This window comes from Ciconia boyciana, chromosome 2, assembly GCF_034638445.1.
Source record: "Ciconia boyciana chromosome 2, ASM3463844v1, whole genome shotgun sequence".
Taxonomy (NCBI): domain Eukaryota; kingdom Metazoa; phylum Chordata; class Aves; order Ciconiiformes; family Ciconiidae; genus Ciconia; species Ciconia boyciana.
Window position 1 is genome coordinate 31,480,748 of NC_132935.1, and position 16,772 is coordinate 31,497,519.

At 39.4% G+C, this 16,772-nt stretch overlaps 1 protein-coding gene across 1 annotated transcript; it reads right to left on the reverse strand.

Moving 5' to 3' along the window:
- Nucleotides 1-5,886: 5,886 nt before the first annotated feature.
- LOC140646841 (uncharacterized) lies at nucleotides 5,887-8,067 on the reverse strand. Its single transcript, XM_072851168.1, has one exon. It carries the CDS (start codon nucleotides 8,065-8,067, stop codon nucleotides 5,887-5,889), a length of 2,181 nt encoding a protein of 726 aa, XP_072707269.1.
- Nucleotides 8,068-16,772: the final 8,705 nt, after the last annotated feature.

The following is a 16,772-nucleotide window of genomic DNA, read 5'->3' on the forward strand; positions in this document are numbered from 1 at the left end:
GCTTATTTAAAATGACAAAGGCACCACTCATTCAGAGAAAATATTTAACTAGTGGCAATGAGGAAGCTGTGGGAAACAGTCCTCATCTTCTTCTTTCAACATTACTAATAAGAGAAAGGAAAACAATGAGGGAGAAGAGGCACAGATGTGGTCTCTTAAAGTATGTGTAATTTCAGCTCTGCAAAACAAAAGCTCGGAGTAATTTCCTTCCTTCCTTCCTCCCCTCCCACCTTTCCTCTGTCCTCCCAGCCATCCTTCCCTCCTTCCCCTCCTCCTTCCTTCCTTTCTCACTCTTTCCCTCTCTCCCTTTATGTCTCTTCAGTTTATGGAGTTTACAACTTCTTCCAGCTTCTGAAGTTTTTAATCTCCTGACATGTAAATTCCTTATACAGTTTATGGAATTTACAGGCTCTTCAATCTTAAAGATAGAGAAGCAGAGCTTGTAAATTTTTATAAACTAGTGAGTATATATTTCACTATCTATATTTAGATGTGCATTTATACAGTTACAGACATTTTCTGCAGCTGCAGAAGGCAGAGGTGCAAGCAGAACTCCATCTTTATCTGAAGTCTTCCATATTTTGATTAGTTGATCACTCTAGGTAAGGTCAGGTTGCAGATGAGCTCCTACATAGCCCCCAGTCTCAAAATTTTTATACTTTGTACCTTTCTCACAGCAATATTTTTTATTTTTATCTAACACCTATATCCCTCTGAGATTAGGTAATTCCATTTTATATGGGAAAATTCTGGCAATATAGACAGCTGTGAGAGACTTATAGAGAGGGAAAAGATACACTGCCTTTTCGTTTAGGTTTATACTGACTCCATAGTTAACTAGTTGGTACCTGTCCTAAATTTGTTGAGACATACAAGGTCTGCTACCACTAACACTTCCTGGGTTGGTTAATGCCTCTGTTTTTTGCCTACTTGAGTTTCTTCTGTTTAGTGTAACATGAATTCTTTCCTTCCTCTTATCAAATAGTTTTTTGCTTTGGTATTATTCTTTTTTATTTTTCTTTCACTCAGCATTACTCCATAGCTAAAACTAACTACTTACTATGGGGTGTCAAACAGCTTCTGTCTGAGATTATTAGTTAAATAAAGCCATCAGCTCTTCCAGTGGCAGTTTGGTTTGATCATTGAAAACAACTGCTCCAAAGAGAAAGATAAATGTCAGTTTTGTTTTCCCTCTCATCAGTTTGAAAGCATGATTCTGATAGGAGAAAAGAGGCAAATGCATTAATGATGGCTAACAACATGATTTTTTCTTCTGATGAAGTTTAATTCACAATGTCTCTGTTCCATTTTTTTAAATTCTGTCTTACTTCTCTAGAATCAGATACAGTAAACAGAAAATTATGAATAAGAGAAAACATGGATCAATCCATGTTCCATGCAGGGAAGGATGGATTACAAAAGCACCTTTGTTAGTAAAAGATCAGCCACCTGATATTCCAAATCTAGTAACTATTTTAAGTATAGGTCTCCTTGCATTTGTTGATTTCAGTGTGCCTCTACAGGGACTGATTGCTCTAATCAGACAAATCAAAGCTGGACTTCAGCAGCTGAAGGAAATAAGGCTGACTCAGTTCGTGTCCAAGTCTAGAAGTCCAACAGGGGAGAAAGATGGAGTTAAGTTTAATTGTTACGTATTAACATTGGCTAATACTTTACAGTAAAGTCACAAATATACATTATAGTTCTTTTTCTTTTTCCTGTCCTTGCAGTCTGAAATATAGATGTAGTCTAAATCCCATTGACTTTCAGTACAATGTATTCTCCTGAGTCCATTAGGTTTTGCTGACATGAGCTATGCATTTCTACAAGACAATATTTATTTTTTTTTAGAGAACATCTTTGAAAACTACTGAGAAAGTAAGAATAAAACCTCATGTATTAAAACTATACAATCCATTTCACAGGTGACAAACTAGACAGAGTACTGACATTAGTGACAGAGTTCAGAGTAGATCAAAATTTCCTTTCCTTAGCCAAATACCCTATATACCAGATCAACCTGCTGCTATTAGGCAAAGTTATCAGATACTTCTGGCCTATTTCTGCTGAAAGGAAAACCATGACGTGCTCAACATAAAAAAAAAAAAAAAGCTTACAAAGAGTAATGGGGAAATAATCACGGACAACACTATTTTCACAAAATTAGAAAACTGTGAGTCAGTATGGGGAAAAAAGAAAAGACTAACTATAACCTGTATTAGGCATGGGAAACCAGATAACCAACTGACAGCCAGTAATGACAAAAATCACATCTCTGACACCCCGCTATTTTTAGAGTAATACTGTTGAACTGATTATAAATACTTCCAGACAAATAATACACGTGCTAATTATTAGTCGTTTAATTTTCATTTTTCCCCATAATTTTATTCATTGCTATGTGTACATTCTTATTCTTATTCTTAAAGTTCTTAAAATACAACAGTCATGATAGTTCTTGCTATGTTGAAAATATAGAAGCTTTAAAGTTTGCTTTCTTATAAAAGAAAATCAGTGGCTTATATAATTATTAAAAGCATCAAAAATCTGGGGGACAGGCAAGGTGCTAAACTTCCACAAATAATTTCTAGCAACAAGTGTGGTCCATATTCTTTTAACTCACTAGCATTAATACTGTTTTAAAACCAGGTCCTATTATTTCCAAAACTCTGGTGCTTCCTACACAGTACTAGCACATTTTTAAGAAATAATTTCTCCTTTATGTGAATATTAAAGAGAAAATAAAACCGTAAACCTGCATTAGCCTCCCATACTAAAATACCATACTGTTTTTCAAGTCCAAGAAGAGGAGAAAGACATACTAAATTTTAACCATACATTTTAATTGCATATTGAATTAATTTGCCCTGACAGAAAGTCTATAACCAGAGTGGACACTTCCTCAGTGGAATTTTCAATTCCTTCTCTTGCCAAAGAAATAAATTCCCTAAAATTTCTGTAGTGAGATCTCTGAGTAGATGGTTTAATAGGTTTTGACAGCAATTCAATAGCTATATCTAAAAGGCCTGTTGTTTGAAATTATTTCTTGGTGTGTGACAAGAGATTAATTTAGAATTCATTTGAGAGGACAAAACTCAGTCCACCTCAGGAGCTGAATCACTTCTCATACTGTACTTCCTCCATAATTGTAGGTAGTCAGTCAACATCTGAATCAATGTCAAAAACAAGGTCAGAATAGTCACTGAAGTATTTCAGGTAGTCTCCAATGGCAAATACTGTAGAAAACATAAAATAGATATACAACAACATAAAAAGATAATGTGAAAGATTCCACATTTTCCACTATTTTGCTGCAATATAGATACCCTGAAATGTTTTAAAGGTTACATTGAATGCTGAATAGTGTAGGTTAGTGCATATAACAAAGGCATTTCTGAGAACTTTTTGTACAACTTACAGATACCTGTTGACTTCTGACTTACTCCCATGACTTATAGATAGGACGTCTGTGCCCAAGTTCTTTTCCACTGGAATACATTGACGTAATAACTGGGACAACATTGTCCCATTGCTATTTACGGTTAGGAAGCTTTCTGACCCATGAGGTAGACAAGAGTGCTATCTTCAGAGCTACTCTGATCCATTGTTTCTTTGTTCTAATAAAATGTTCCTCATCCTCCTCTTCCTCCATTCCTCTGTCTCTGCTGCACAGTGCAATCTGAAACACCGTGTCATCACATTATGAATATACTCCCATGTGACTTACAGACCAACTGTGGCACATAATATTCAGTTAATTCAACACACTCAGAAAGTGATGTGCTACCATGCCACGGAAGCTGAAAGCCTTGACCTTCATAAGTACAAATACTTCAAACTGTGTCCAGAGAACAGAAAATCCTGAAGAAAAACATTTTGATTGTTCAGTCTCAATTATGTAGTCAGTTAATGTTCTGCACCTATTTACAGCTGGTGGAGCACACTGTCCTGCAAGGGTTTCTAAAACACAGAGAGAGACTGTATAAGTTTGTTTTGCCGTAGGTATTGGTTCTCCTTTTAAGGACATTGATTGAGGTCAAGAAACTGATTTTCACAATAATTCTATGCACCTGCCTTGCTTGTCAGGAACCAGATCACATCACTACTTGTCCAGGTTAGCAGACTATGCAGTGTCTGCTAAAAGGATTCAAATTCTATAGTGTTTTGCTGAGTTGTGACAAGTGAACTTGAAAATTGGAGATGACAAGTCACCTATAAAAATAGGTAAAGTAGCATTTTGTTTTCAGAATTTAATTTAAATAAATTACATTTTTTCCAAAGATGTCTTGAAAGGTTGATCTATTTTGTAAACTCTGCAATGCATTTATTTTTTTGAGCAGAAGGAACAGATATAGCTCTACATTAAAAAAAAAAGAAAAATGAACAAGTTCAATAACCTAAGCTTCTCCAAAATGTTTCTCATGCTTATATTCAAGTTGAATAGAAAAAGAAAATAAAATTAAATAGGTTTCTCCATTTAATGTGTTCTCAGAATAAAGCTGTACATTTCTGTACACTATACTCTGCATACCTCTGTTAAATGTAACCCTCTTCTCTGCAACCTGCATTTGTTTCACTTGAAGGAATTGCCACAGAATAAGAACTTGTTGCATTAAGAGTTACTGTCACGTACAAATAGGAGTCTGAGGAGTGGCTGGGGCGGTGGGGGGAAACCCTCCTGTTGAGTCATGAGGTTCAGACAGGACCCCCTTGCTTTCTAAACTCTTTCTCAGAGAGGAGTCTAGGTGCGGCTAGGTCCAGTCTTAGTCTCAGACTTGGTCAACGGTTTATTTTTTAAGGACTGTGTGTATAGCCACTTATCAGAACCAGAGGCCTCTCAGGGCTTTCGCTAAGGCAACAGCATTAATTTTTACACCCCCAGTCTAGTCGTGTTGAAGGAACTATCACGGCCAGATCAGTGAAGAGTGCAGTTTATTAGAGCAACAGACACACAGATTCTTTGGATTACCGGTGATAAATGCACTGTCTGCAAAGCACGTGCAAATACCAAGAATGTGAGTATGAGTAACATGGCCGGACACAAACATGTATATCAAGAATATGAGTAACACGGCTGGACACAAATGCGTTAAAAGATAATAAAGCCACTCTATATAGAGATTTCTAAGTTTCCTGGAGGCACTTGGTATAACCAAGTGTTTGACTCTTACCCAAACGCGTCCTGTTGGGGGGGAAGAGAGGCTCAGCCCGTCGACTGATCCCAAACGTCAGAGTGGTACACGATGGTGTCTTCCCTAACATTCTCTCTCTCTTAAGCTATTTTACACTATTTTTCACCTTTCAGGTGGAGCTTGAGTGACTCTAGTCATACATACCTTTGTTTAGGATTGGTGTAAAGTTTTCTCGCTTTGCTTTTAAAGGTATAAGCTAGAAAAATTCAGTGTGCAAGCTCAGTGAGGGGTGGTCGCACCTTGGAGGAGGGTAGCTTTTGGGATGGAGGTGTTTTTTGGTATTATAATGATGTTATAATGAGCAAAGTTCATCAAAGGACAGCATTTTGTCAGAAACATGACAGACTCTTGGCCCAGGGTAGCAAATGTGCAGCTTACTGGTCACACACAATACCTTTGAGTTCCCATTTAATTGCAGAGCCTGGCCGCGGCGTCTCCACACCGCTCCACCCTCCGAACAGTACCTTCTTAGAGTCAGTACACCAAGCTCCCCTGGCATCACTGACATCTGAGGTTACAGGCCTAGGGAACTTCCATGGAATGGCCTTGCATGTCAGCTGCATTCCACCTGGGAATCTTCTTCAATCCTGTACCTTACCTAAAAGTGTGAATATAAGTTTAATTTCTAAGACACCTCCAGCTATTATCCCACATAATCCACCCCGTGACTATAGTCACTCAAGTTTCACGATATTCAGAATGCCTTGGGTGTGTCACATACATTCTCGGGGTGAGCATTATCGAGTACATATACGTCTTGCAGGGATATTCGATGAGACAAATGCTTTACCATAGTCCAGAGTCTAACATACAGCACAATGGTTAGAATGAAGCATAACACAGTGAGCATTAGCAGAACAACAACTGGATGTAGAATCTTATTGAGAATTCCGGTTGCGGTTGGCGACCATCCTAGCAAAGTGTCCCACCAATGGTGTCCTTCATCCTGCTTCACTTGTTCTAAGATGTGATGTATCTCTTCCTCGTGATGGTGGACAGTGACTAATGTCTTATGTCCATTATTCCAGATGCGTTCCAGCAGTTGATTCAGGTCATCGTGTTGCAGTAGTTTTCTCACCAATGCGAGGTTCATTCCAATAGGGGCAGGTAATAAGTCTTGATGCAGTGTATAGTCGGCTTGCAGAAGTTGCTGAGTTGTGACAGGAGCTGAATAGTTGAAGTCACATCCCATAATTTTGGTAAAATTGCAAACACAAATATTTGAGTGATTACCTATATCTACAGTAGCATTATCTACAAATACAAAATCACAAAAGGTTCTCATGCAAACGCATCCTTTCCCAATATATACAAGTACAGTTTCAGGGGCTTCATCTGGTTGTACTTCAAAATGGCAAACATTTTGTTCAGTGTCAAGACAAATGTCTTGGGCTTTGAGGGTGTTACTCTCACAAATAAATCCTTGTTGTTCCCATACAACGCATGCACTCACATCAATAGTTTGCCATAGGTTCCCATTTTGTTGGGCCCATACTCTATGTTCTAATGGATAGAGTATAGCTCCATTGTGATTCAACCCCAACACAATGATTGGGTATATGGTGCATACCGAAGCATTGCATATTGTTAAGACAAAAGCTGTGGCTTTGCTGTCGGTAGGGTCATAGGTGAAATTAACTGGATACCACCAGGATTGGAATTCTTTCTCAAATTCAGTTGCATTATCCCAAATTACCTTTCGAATTTCAGTGGGCCGGGTGCCTTCCTCACCTTCTCGTATAATTGCAGCTACTATAGATTGCATCCACAGTTGAGCTTGGATACAACTAAGAGCTAAAGAAACATTGTTTTGGGCTACACCAAGTGCATCCACAATTAACTGTTGGTCCTTCTCATTTACCTTTCCCCACTGAGGCAACATATCCGATAAAAGCCATTGGTTAGCTCCCAGAGCTGAAAGAGAAGATTGTAAAGGGTGTTTCAGGGCACTTAAGTCATTGGTTACTGTGGCTAATTTATTAGCAAGTACTTCAGCATCTATGCTGTTTAAGACTCTCAGTCCCGATCCTAAGACACCAGTCACATCTCTGTTTGGTCGTTTTGGAGAGATGAGAGTCCGTTTATGCAACCATGCTGACCATCCTGCGTAAGAAGTACTCAGGAATGGTGAACAGGTAGGTTTAATTGCAGAGATATTAGTCTGCATTGCTAATTCCACCCATTTGAGGGAGTATGACAGATTAAACAGCACTTGTTGCTGACCTGTATTTTTAATTATGTAAGGGCCTGTGTTGAAGGTGAAAGGAGTTAGACTAATGGGAGGCCGAGTCGATACATTTTCAGACATTTGTGGGGGCAGAGGTTCCTTATCCTTTGCAACCAGAACAGATGTTGCTGTATCAATCATAAATTCAAATAGTAATTCGGTGCCTCTGTAACCCCAAAGACAGTACACAATTATAGGTTTGGTAAAGGTAAGATTGTACCAGCAATCTGAATTTGGTTCGGTTATTGTGTAACACTCAGCCTTATAATTTTCCAGTCTGGAAGAGTCAGTATAGACTGTTTTAATTTCAGTCGGCCTGTGGTAAGTAGACCCATTAGTTACTTGGCAGCTAATCTGTATTGTCTGCCCTGGAATGGCTTGAAGTCTAGCCATCCAAAGAGAGTCATTCCAACTCCATTCATCTTTTGTGTGTACTTCATTTTCATGCATAACTAGAACAGAGAGACTTAAGTTCCTTCTGTTTTGTTGTGTTCTAGTGCTTGCACTATATCGTGACAATGCATGGTCCCAAGGGTCATTGTGAGGTACCGTGGTGAAAATGGGTACATTCCTAACTCCATATTGGAGTGTGTCAAGCGGAGTGGGTGAGGTTAGGTCAGGTGGTGTAGTTGGATGAGGTTCAATCATATCTATTTTGAACTGGAATGACAGCCCTGTTGCCCCGGCCCTGTACAGTGTTATTGCCATACACAAGCCACAATAGTGGGTCCCACCAGAGTAAAGTTATACCAACAATCCCACTCGTCGCTGACACAAGACTTTGATGCTATTGGATTTCTGGAAATGCTGAATATTGTCATGGATGTGACCTTTTCATGGGTTGACCCGTTGATCATTCTACACCCTACCTGGATTTCTTCTGCTTTTCCCTTCAGGAGTGGAAGCCATCCGTTATCCCAGCTCCACTTGTGTCTTGAGAACACATGGGAACCACACATAATTACAGTAGCTAAGTTTAAATTTTCTTTGATGGCACATGTTCCAATAATTCCATTGTATTTAATGTGGGCTTGGGACCACCGCCATTCTGGGTTTTTCTGGCTATACATCAAAGGAGTTGTCTGCAAAATGCTGCTGAATTTAAAGTATACTTTGATTCCAATACAACTCCCCTTGCCACGTTTTGCAGACATCTACTTCAATCGGAGTCTTCTTCTTTCAGGATTCCTGTGAACACAAAAAGGAAACAAACGTGCTCACTTGTATTTAACTGGCAGGGTTAAAAAGAGAGTGAGATGCACCGGGTGCTAATCCGGTGTACTTTTCCTGCCAAGGCAGCCATCCAGGGATGGGCAGCTCCCTGTATCAGTGTCACTATTTCTGCCATGTTTGGAACTGCGGCAGTCAAAGGTGCATTGTTAGCATTTAACTGTCGGTAATCCACTGTAAAACGGCATTGCCCGGTTGGTTTCTTTACTGGCCACACCAGTGAATTATAGGGTGAATGAGTCCTTTTAATGATGCCTCTTTTTTCCAGTTCCGTTACCACCCCATCAATCCCCATAAGCGCTGCTGCTGGAGATGGATATTGCCGAATGTTAGTGACTTTAGAGGGGGGTAAGGGTATAGGTGTTTGTAACAGACTCAATTTCACTATGCCTGATTCCTTTTTACCTCTTGCAAAACTCCACACAGTTCCATCTGGGAGTTTCCACATACGCCCACGCAGTATGTCAAATCCTAGAACGTTAGTATATGCAGCACTGGCTAATACCTCTGCCCTGGTTAATCTCTGTTCTTCTAGCAACCAGGGTTGCTAGAATTCCTGTGAGTTTAACCCTGTGTTGGCCAGGTCTTATGCCCAGGGTTTGTGCTGTTTCATGGGTAATTACTGACATTTGGACCCCAGTGTCAATAAGAAAGTTTACCAATATTTGTCGGGGTCCAATGGGAATGGCAATGATAGGGTCAGAGTATTCATCAGAGAGCCATTGAATTGCTAATATCCTCCGAGCAGCGTGGTTCACTGCCCTCCCCAGGGATGAAAGTTTTTCGTTGAGATTCCGCCTCGTCAATTAGGCCTGGTGCAGAAGGTGCACTTTCCTTGTGGGTTGGGGGTTTTCCAGCTAGGCAATTCTCCCCAGCTGGGTTATTCTTTTTACCCAGAGATTGGACCAATGGTGACCATGGAATTGTTCGCACAGTAGTGCGGATTTCGTTATTGTCATCAACAGCGGTCTCAGTTTTAACCAAAGGTCGTAAGGAAATCAATTGAGGCTCGGAATCGGAGGTACCTTTGACCTCATGATCATCACTGTCAAACCAAAGATCACCATCCCCAATTTCAGGGTTTGCACCACGCATTAATCTATGAATCTGCTCAACTGGAGCAGAAGGCTGCATTTTATCTAGCAGCCGATTAACCCTTTCCAGCAATTGTTTAAGATGATTATGCTCACTCACGAGTCTATTATCTCATTTACACGTCTATTATTCTCACGTACAAGTTTATTACTCTCACTCACAAGTTTACTATTCTCACTCACAAGCTTACCATTCTCACTCACAAGTTTATAATTTTCACTAATGAGTTTACCATTTTCACTCACAAGTTTATCATTTTCACTCACGAGATTATCAACTCAGGTTCTTAGTGTTTTTCCTGTCTCCCTCTCAAAGGCCAATGATGACTTCAACACCCCATTTTCCGATTCTAAAACTGAATATTCCACATTGGAAATTAGTCAGGGAGCAGGGGTTTCCTTAGCTTCTTGCTGAGCACAAGACAAACAGGCTCCTAACACTGCAAAAACCACAGAACCCCTTTAAGAATCTCTGTGGAAACCTCTGAAAATTGAAAAAAATGGTACTTGTCAATCTCAGGATGATGATTTGTAAGAAAAACAATGGCAGAAATGTAGTTCGGAATGGATAGTGGTGAAGCTGAAGAGCAAATATTTCATTGCCATCTTAGCCACTGGTGATTTGAATGTGCAACAGAGAATCTAATGCTTGAGCTGCCAGAATAATTATTAAAGTCAGAATACGTTCCAGTGCCAAAAGAATCTTGCACAAATAAACACAGAGGCCTTTTCTGTTTTTTAATATTTTTCACACTAAATCTCTGTTTCTAACTCATTTTTTCCTCAATAGGCAACAGACAGCTTTATCTCACAGATAGAACATGAAATTTGTAATTGAAAAATGGTAGTGTCTTCATCTGTCATTGAATATAGTTGAATGACCTTGAGTAAATATTTTTTGTCTAATTCACTGTCCAGCTGAGTCCCCAGAGGGAGTCTCACTGCACAGGCATTGGATCAGGCCATTACTTTTTTATGCTTCAGCTTTCCTGCATCTGATGGTGATATATATTCAGTATTGTAAAGAATTCCAAAATCTATAGATGATAGCACAACAAAGGTTGAATATTACTGGGTAGCCTATATGACAAGAGATAAAATATCTCATTTTCTGACACAAATAAATATTATCACCAAGAGTTCAGAACTTTCTTGTGTGTTCCTGAATTACCTACCAGGCTGTATGCCATCTCCTTATTTCTTTAGTTGTAATAGGTTTGAAAAGTAATGGGTAAGAGAATTCTAAAGCATTTGAACAATTAAAAGCTTGTCTTCATTTGTGCTTGTCCTCAAGCAACATGAGTCAACTTAATTTTTCTTATATAATTGATTTCCAGTGTACTGCTTTGAAATGTTCCCTTGGTTGCTCATATATAGACCGTAAAACAGTTTTCTTATTGCTGAAATACAGCCACTTCCTTGTTGGAAAGTGTAACTGCTTGATAGTAACTAATGGAGCTACGTGGTCTCTTAGCAGCTTTACCTCTTGAATCTACAAGGCAAAAAACTACAGAATGAGAAAACAAAGTCAGGTTACTATTTATGAGAGCTTGGAGTTTACCGATAGCCACATAGGAAGTCTTAAACCAGTTTTCTCTTTTTCATCTTAGCCATCTTCAGCAATGAAAAGTTACATCAACCATGGTAAATTACTTGTTTGTAAAAGGTCAAGCAGAAAATTTGGGCTACAATCTCCAAGAACTCTAGCTCCTTTCTTAACTCTTGGTCTTTCCTTCTTCTCTGTCTGATTACAGCTTGATCATGAGCTCTTCCCTACTGTTAGGAGTGACTTGTGTCTAGGAGTGACTATGTCTGTAAAAGGCTATGTAGTGAATGAAGTGAGCCCCTTCTTTTCTTTCTTCTCGTTAAGAAATTATTCTTTTGCTATGCATGTCTACAAAGTTTGCTCACTCTCTCTCTTGCTTGGTTTTGGCTCTGTCTTTTCAATCATAAGGAGAGAGCAAGAATGCCTAGGAAGAACAGAAGCTGGGAGGCCTGTAGTTCCCTGAATTCAATGCTGAGCAGGCTGTCTGGTAGGATGCTCCAAGAGGTGAAAAGGGTGGGGTTGAAATTGTTCAATTTCACTTTAGAATTCTGAGAAGTATAATTTCCCTGTAAAATTGCTAATTGTAGGCTTGTCTGAAATAATCAGCAAAAATAAAGCACTACAAATAGATACATGTGTTTGAGATTACTTAGTTTAGTGCATTTGTTAGTTCCTTCTATAACACACAGCTACAGAAAAGAATGTCTCTTCTAAATATAAAAGAGGTTACTGTGAAGTAGGATGATGGACCTGTGGTTTACTGTCACTGTGACAGAAACAATTTAGGCTTGATTTGCACGGCTCTGTGTTTGCGAATTAAGCAATATTCCTGATTCTAAAGAAATGGAAAATCATAGAATCATAGAATCATAGAATGCTTTGGATTGGAAGGGACCTTTACAGGTCATCTAGTCCAACGCCCCTGCAAGAGCGAAGGGACATCTTCAACTAGATCAGGTTGCTCAGACCCCCACCCAACCTGACCTTGAATGTTTCCAGGGATAGGGCCTCCACTACCTCTCTGGGCAACCTGTTCCAGTGCTTCACTACCCTCTTTGTAAAAAATTGCTTTCTTAAAATGCAGTCTAAATCTTCCCTCCCTTAAAACCATTGCTCCTTGTCCTGTCACAACAGGCTTTGCTAAAAAATCTGTCCCCATCTTTCCTATAGGCCCCCTTTAAGTACCAGAAGGCTGCTATAACGTCTCCCCGCAGCCTTCTCTTCTCCAGGCTGAACAACCCCAACTCTCTCAGCCTGTCCTCGTGGGAGAGGTGCTCCAGCTCTCTGATCATTTTCGTGGCCCTCCTCTGGACTTGCTCCAACAGCTCCATGTCCTTCTTGTGCTGAGGGCTCCAGAACTGGACGCTGTACTCCAGGTGGGTTCTCACCAGAGCAGAGTAGAGGGGCAGAATCACCTCCCTCGACCTGCTGGCCATGCTTCTTTTGATGCAGCCAAGGGTATGATTGGCCTTCTGGGCTGCGAGCGCACATTGTTGGCTCATGTCCAGCTTTTCGTCCACCAGTACCCCCAAGTCCTTTTCTGCAGGGCTGCTCTCGATCACATGATCCCCCAGCCTGTATTGAAACCGAGGATTGCCCCGACCCAGGTGTAGAACCCTGCACTTGGCCTTGTTGAACCTCATGAGGTTCACACAGGCCTGCTTCTCCAGCTTGTCCAGGTCCCTCTGGATGACATCCCGTCCTTCTGGCGTGTTAACTGCGTAACTCAGCTTGGTGTCATCCAAGTATGAGTAGAGTCATCCAAGCATTAATATGAGTATGTCATCCAAAATGAGTAGTAATGTAAAGAGAAAATGTCTCATTGATCCCCAGGTAAGTAAAGAAGGTACTGCCAGAATGGATCCAGTATAGCTCTCCTTCGGTGGAGAAGTGGATACAGAAAAAATGGGAGCACAATAAAGACACAGAATTAATTTGCAGGAATTACATGATGTTTTAATTATGTTTGGTGTGTGGGCCTGCTGAAACATGGCCAGTTGTGATAAGGAGCTGTTTGGAAAATCAGCTGATACTGGCCCCCATATGCATCAGTTCAGCAACAAGAATGATATCTTACATTTGTCCTTGATAGTTTCCCAATTAAAGTAATATGTTTTCTTTTATTTCTAGGACAAATGTACTAACAAAGACTTAATTTGGTAATTTTCTTTTGGTGGCTAAAGAAGAATACTTTTCTTACTCTTTTGAATTACATCAGCTGCATCCCTTCAGAGGGAAAAAGTATCCTATTCCTATTCCATTCCTTTTTGCCACTCTATATTCAAAAAGGACAGAACATGTGGTCTCACTTGAGAGAATACAAAGTATAACCACCTGTGAGCAGTATTGAAAAATATACAAGGACTTGTGGATACTTTAACCAAAAAATAGGACTTTGTGCCTCAATGGTTATATCTGTATCCCTAGTCCTAAACCTTCTGACGGCCTCATGTCCTCCCATAAAAAGGTTTCTCCAGCACAGATGTTGCAGAAACAGCTGAAAGGCTATCTTTGAGGATGTCTTTACAAATCCCATTTTACTTCCATGTAAGTTGCAGAATCAAAGGAAAGTGTGTAGCAAAATAGCAGGGTCTCTTTCAGCAGTACTGCAGTCCTGGTGGATTATAGTCCTCATGGATAGACTGAGAAAACTTGTGGTAACTCCCAGGCCTCTGCAAGTTATGCCAGCTGTTGGCCTTCTACTGCCTGATCATTTCTAACTGTTGATTCATCACAGTAACTTCTGAAAAAATGTGGTGAAATGTGTTGGAAATGCATTGATGTACTTGATGCTGAGAAACTGGACAATATGAAGAAGTTTTAGTATGATTAGCTGCAAGAGTGAGATTGTCACCAGTATGCTCAGCTGTATGCAAAATTATTAAGGTTAAGGTTATAAATATAGTAAAGCATTAAAAAGCTGCTGGATACACACAGATTTTTTACATTATGGAGCTATATTTACCCATCAACAATCACCTCTGAAAAAAATGTGAACACATGCACAGCCTTTTCAAATTAATATTAAGTGACATGTCCACTACTCTGATCTACTCCCTCTTCAATACTTTGATGATTTATTCACTGGCCATGAATCCAGTAATGTATCCAACCATTACAATAATAGGACTTCTAATAAGTTCTTGAGTGTGCAGAAGTATTTTGAATGGATTTAGAAACTTGAGTTAAGATATTTAATTTAAACCTCTTTGATGGGAAAGTGTATAAATGTAATCAGTGAGTTTAAATGAGCTTTATTGATCATTAGAAAGCTTTTCTGCTACTTGATGTCATCTGTAAATATGGAAGGAAGCACTAGATATAGATTCCCCTGCTCACATAATTGAATCAGTTAAAATTATTTATAGCAATCAACACTAACTACTCTCTGTGAATAATGAAGAAAGAGTCTGAGCTGATGTCAGAAGTTATACTTATCTCTGGGCCCCATTTTCAACTGCTGAATTTGGCCAAGACCTATCAAAACCAAAAGAGTTACCACAAAACAATCCAAGCCACTAGCTTTCAAGCCCAAATGATTTTTTCCCTATGTACAGAAATATTTGAATAAAGCCTTGTAAATCAGAGTACATCTTCCACTGAAGCTATTCAGAGCATTCTATGAAAATTGATTAACTAAAGACTCCACATACTTCCTGAAGTGAGAAATTATTCACCTTCAGAAGCAAAAAAATGGGAAAACATACAAGGTAAATATCTTGTCTAGTGTAAAGATAAAATCTTAGGTAAAGCTCTATGATCTAGCTTCTCTCCTAATTCTGTAGCCTAGATACACAAGTACTCTTGCAATTACTAGTGCAGACTTTCCAGTAAGAAAGTCCTGCTTTTAATGCTGTGATCTGCCATTGACTTGTAGGCAAGTTTCCAGCAGATATGGTATTTTAATGCACAGGCCACTTCTACGTATTCTGGAAACAGCATTGATCTAGGAGTTAAAAGAATATTCCCAAATCTGCTTCAGTTCTCTCTATCATCCCAGGCAAGCAAATTAGTTTCATTTTGCCTTGGTTTGTTTATGCAAAATGTGGGGATAGTAAAACTTAGCTGTCTTAGTTGAGTGATTCCAGACAGATCTGTACATCTGTATCAAAATATGACAAATTTAAATGCTTACCTGTTTCAAAAGATGAATGTCAGAGTTTAATCATATAATTCTTCCAGAATTATTCAGTTAAGAATAGCTTTCTATAGAAATAAATTGCTTTTGATTAGGAAAAAAATTTAATCTGAATGTTGAAAATGTTGTTCAGTAAAGAGAAGCCTCAGAGATAATACCGATCCCTAAAAGACATAATTCACTTAAAATCATCAAGTCTTCCTGTGGTTCTGTACAATCACATGGTATTTCTGTAAAAACAAACTATAGCTGAGAACAGGTTACTTATCAACCTTTCCACACCTGGCCCACACTGTGTGATGAAAGGGAAACTCTCTGAGGTGGAAGATCTCTTTCAGGTTGTCCTTAGCGTGGCAGTGTCTGAATCAAAGCGTTAGTCCCTGCACTTGGACTGTTCCCTATTATGTATTTTACGTTATTCAATACCTGGAACAAAAAGATGTATTCCAAGGAGTCATGACTGGAAAGCAGACCAGCACACTCTCAGCTGGTCATGCTGGTTACTAGCCTGCTAATTAGGTTGTTTTTCACTCATCCTACTTCTGGACGCATAAATATTGCATCACCGGCTACACACAGGCCAGTTTCAGCAAGATAACACTCATGTCTGGTGAACAGAAACATTAAAGCCTGGGTTTAATTTCCCTCAGGCTGCAGCAGCCTGGAGCTCAGGTTTTATCTTCCTGTAATGCGAACATGGTCAATGCAGCTTTTCTGCAAAAAAGTAGGGAATATCTTCTGAGTGATTTAAACGAGAAGCTCTTTAAAGCTCTCTCCTCAGGATTCCAAGCTCTGGGTCTTGAGGAGGATGAAGTTATCTAATGTATACCTTTGAGTTAGGTGCCAAAACTTCAGAAAGGGAATCTAAACACCTGCCATGGAGTAGGAGCTTTTGACCCTTTACCCCTTTCCTGCCTTAGGTACTTTCCACTCAACATTTTGGTATTCTTTATGCAGATGTTATACAGATTCTTTATGCAGGTGTTAGCATAAATGGCTGTCTGTCTCAGCTGACTGTAGAAGAAGACAGCTTAGATCCCCTGTTGTGGCCTGGCACCTTCTTTTTAGATCTGGTAAACTCAAAGTTACAAAAGTAGAAGAAGAAATTGGAACTAATAAACAGCTATGTAGGGTTTAATTGATTTTAGCTTTTAATAATTAGCAAGCAGTCTTCATGTTCCTATCTACTATCTCCTCATTGGTTTCTGATGTATATCAAATACTCTTAAGCAATAGTCTTCAAGCTTTTTATGTTTTGACTGTTTTCAGCTATTATCCTGGTAAAGAACTGGCCCTCTGAATACTGAACTACAATGACTCTACTTTCCTTAGCTGTTGAACATTG

Bases quoted from the DNA above. Each gene is read 5' to 3' on its own strand.
- LOC140646841 (XM_072851168.1), bottom strand. From the start codon at position 8,067: ATGATTGAACCTCATCCAACTACACCACCTGACCTAACCTCACCCACT.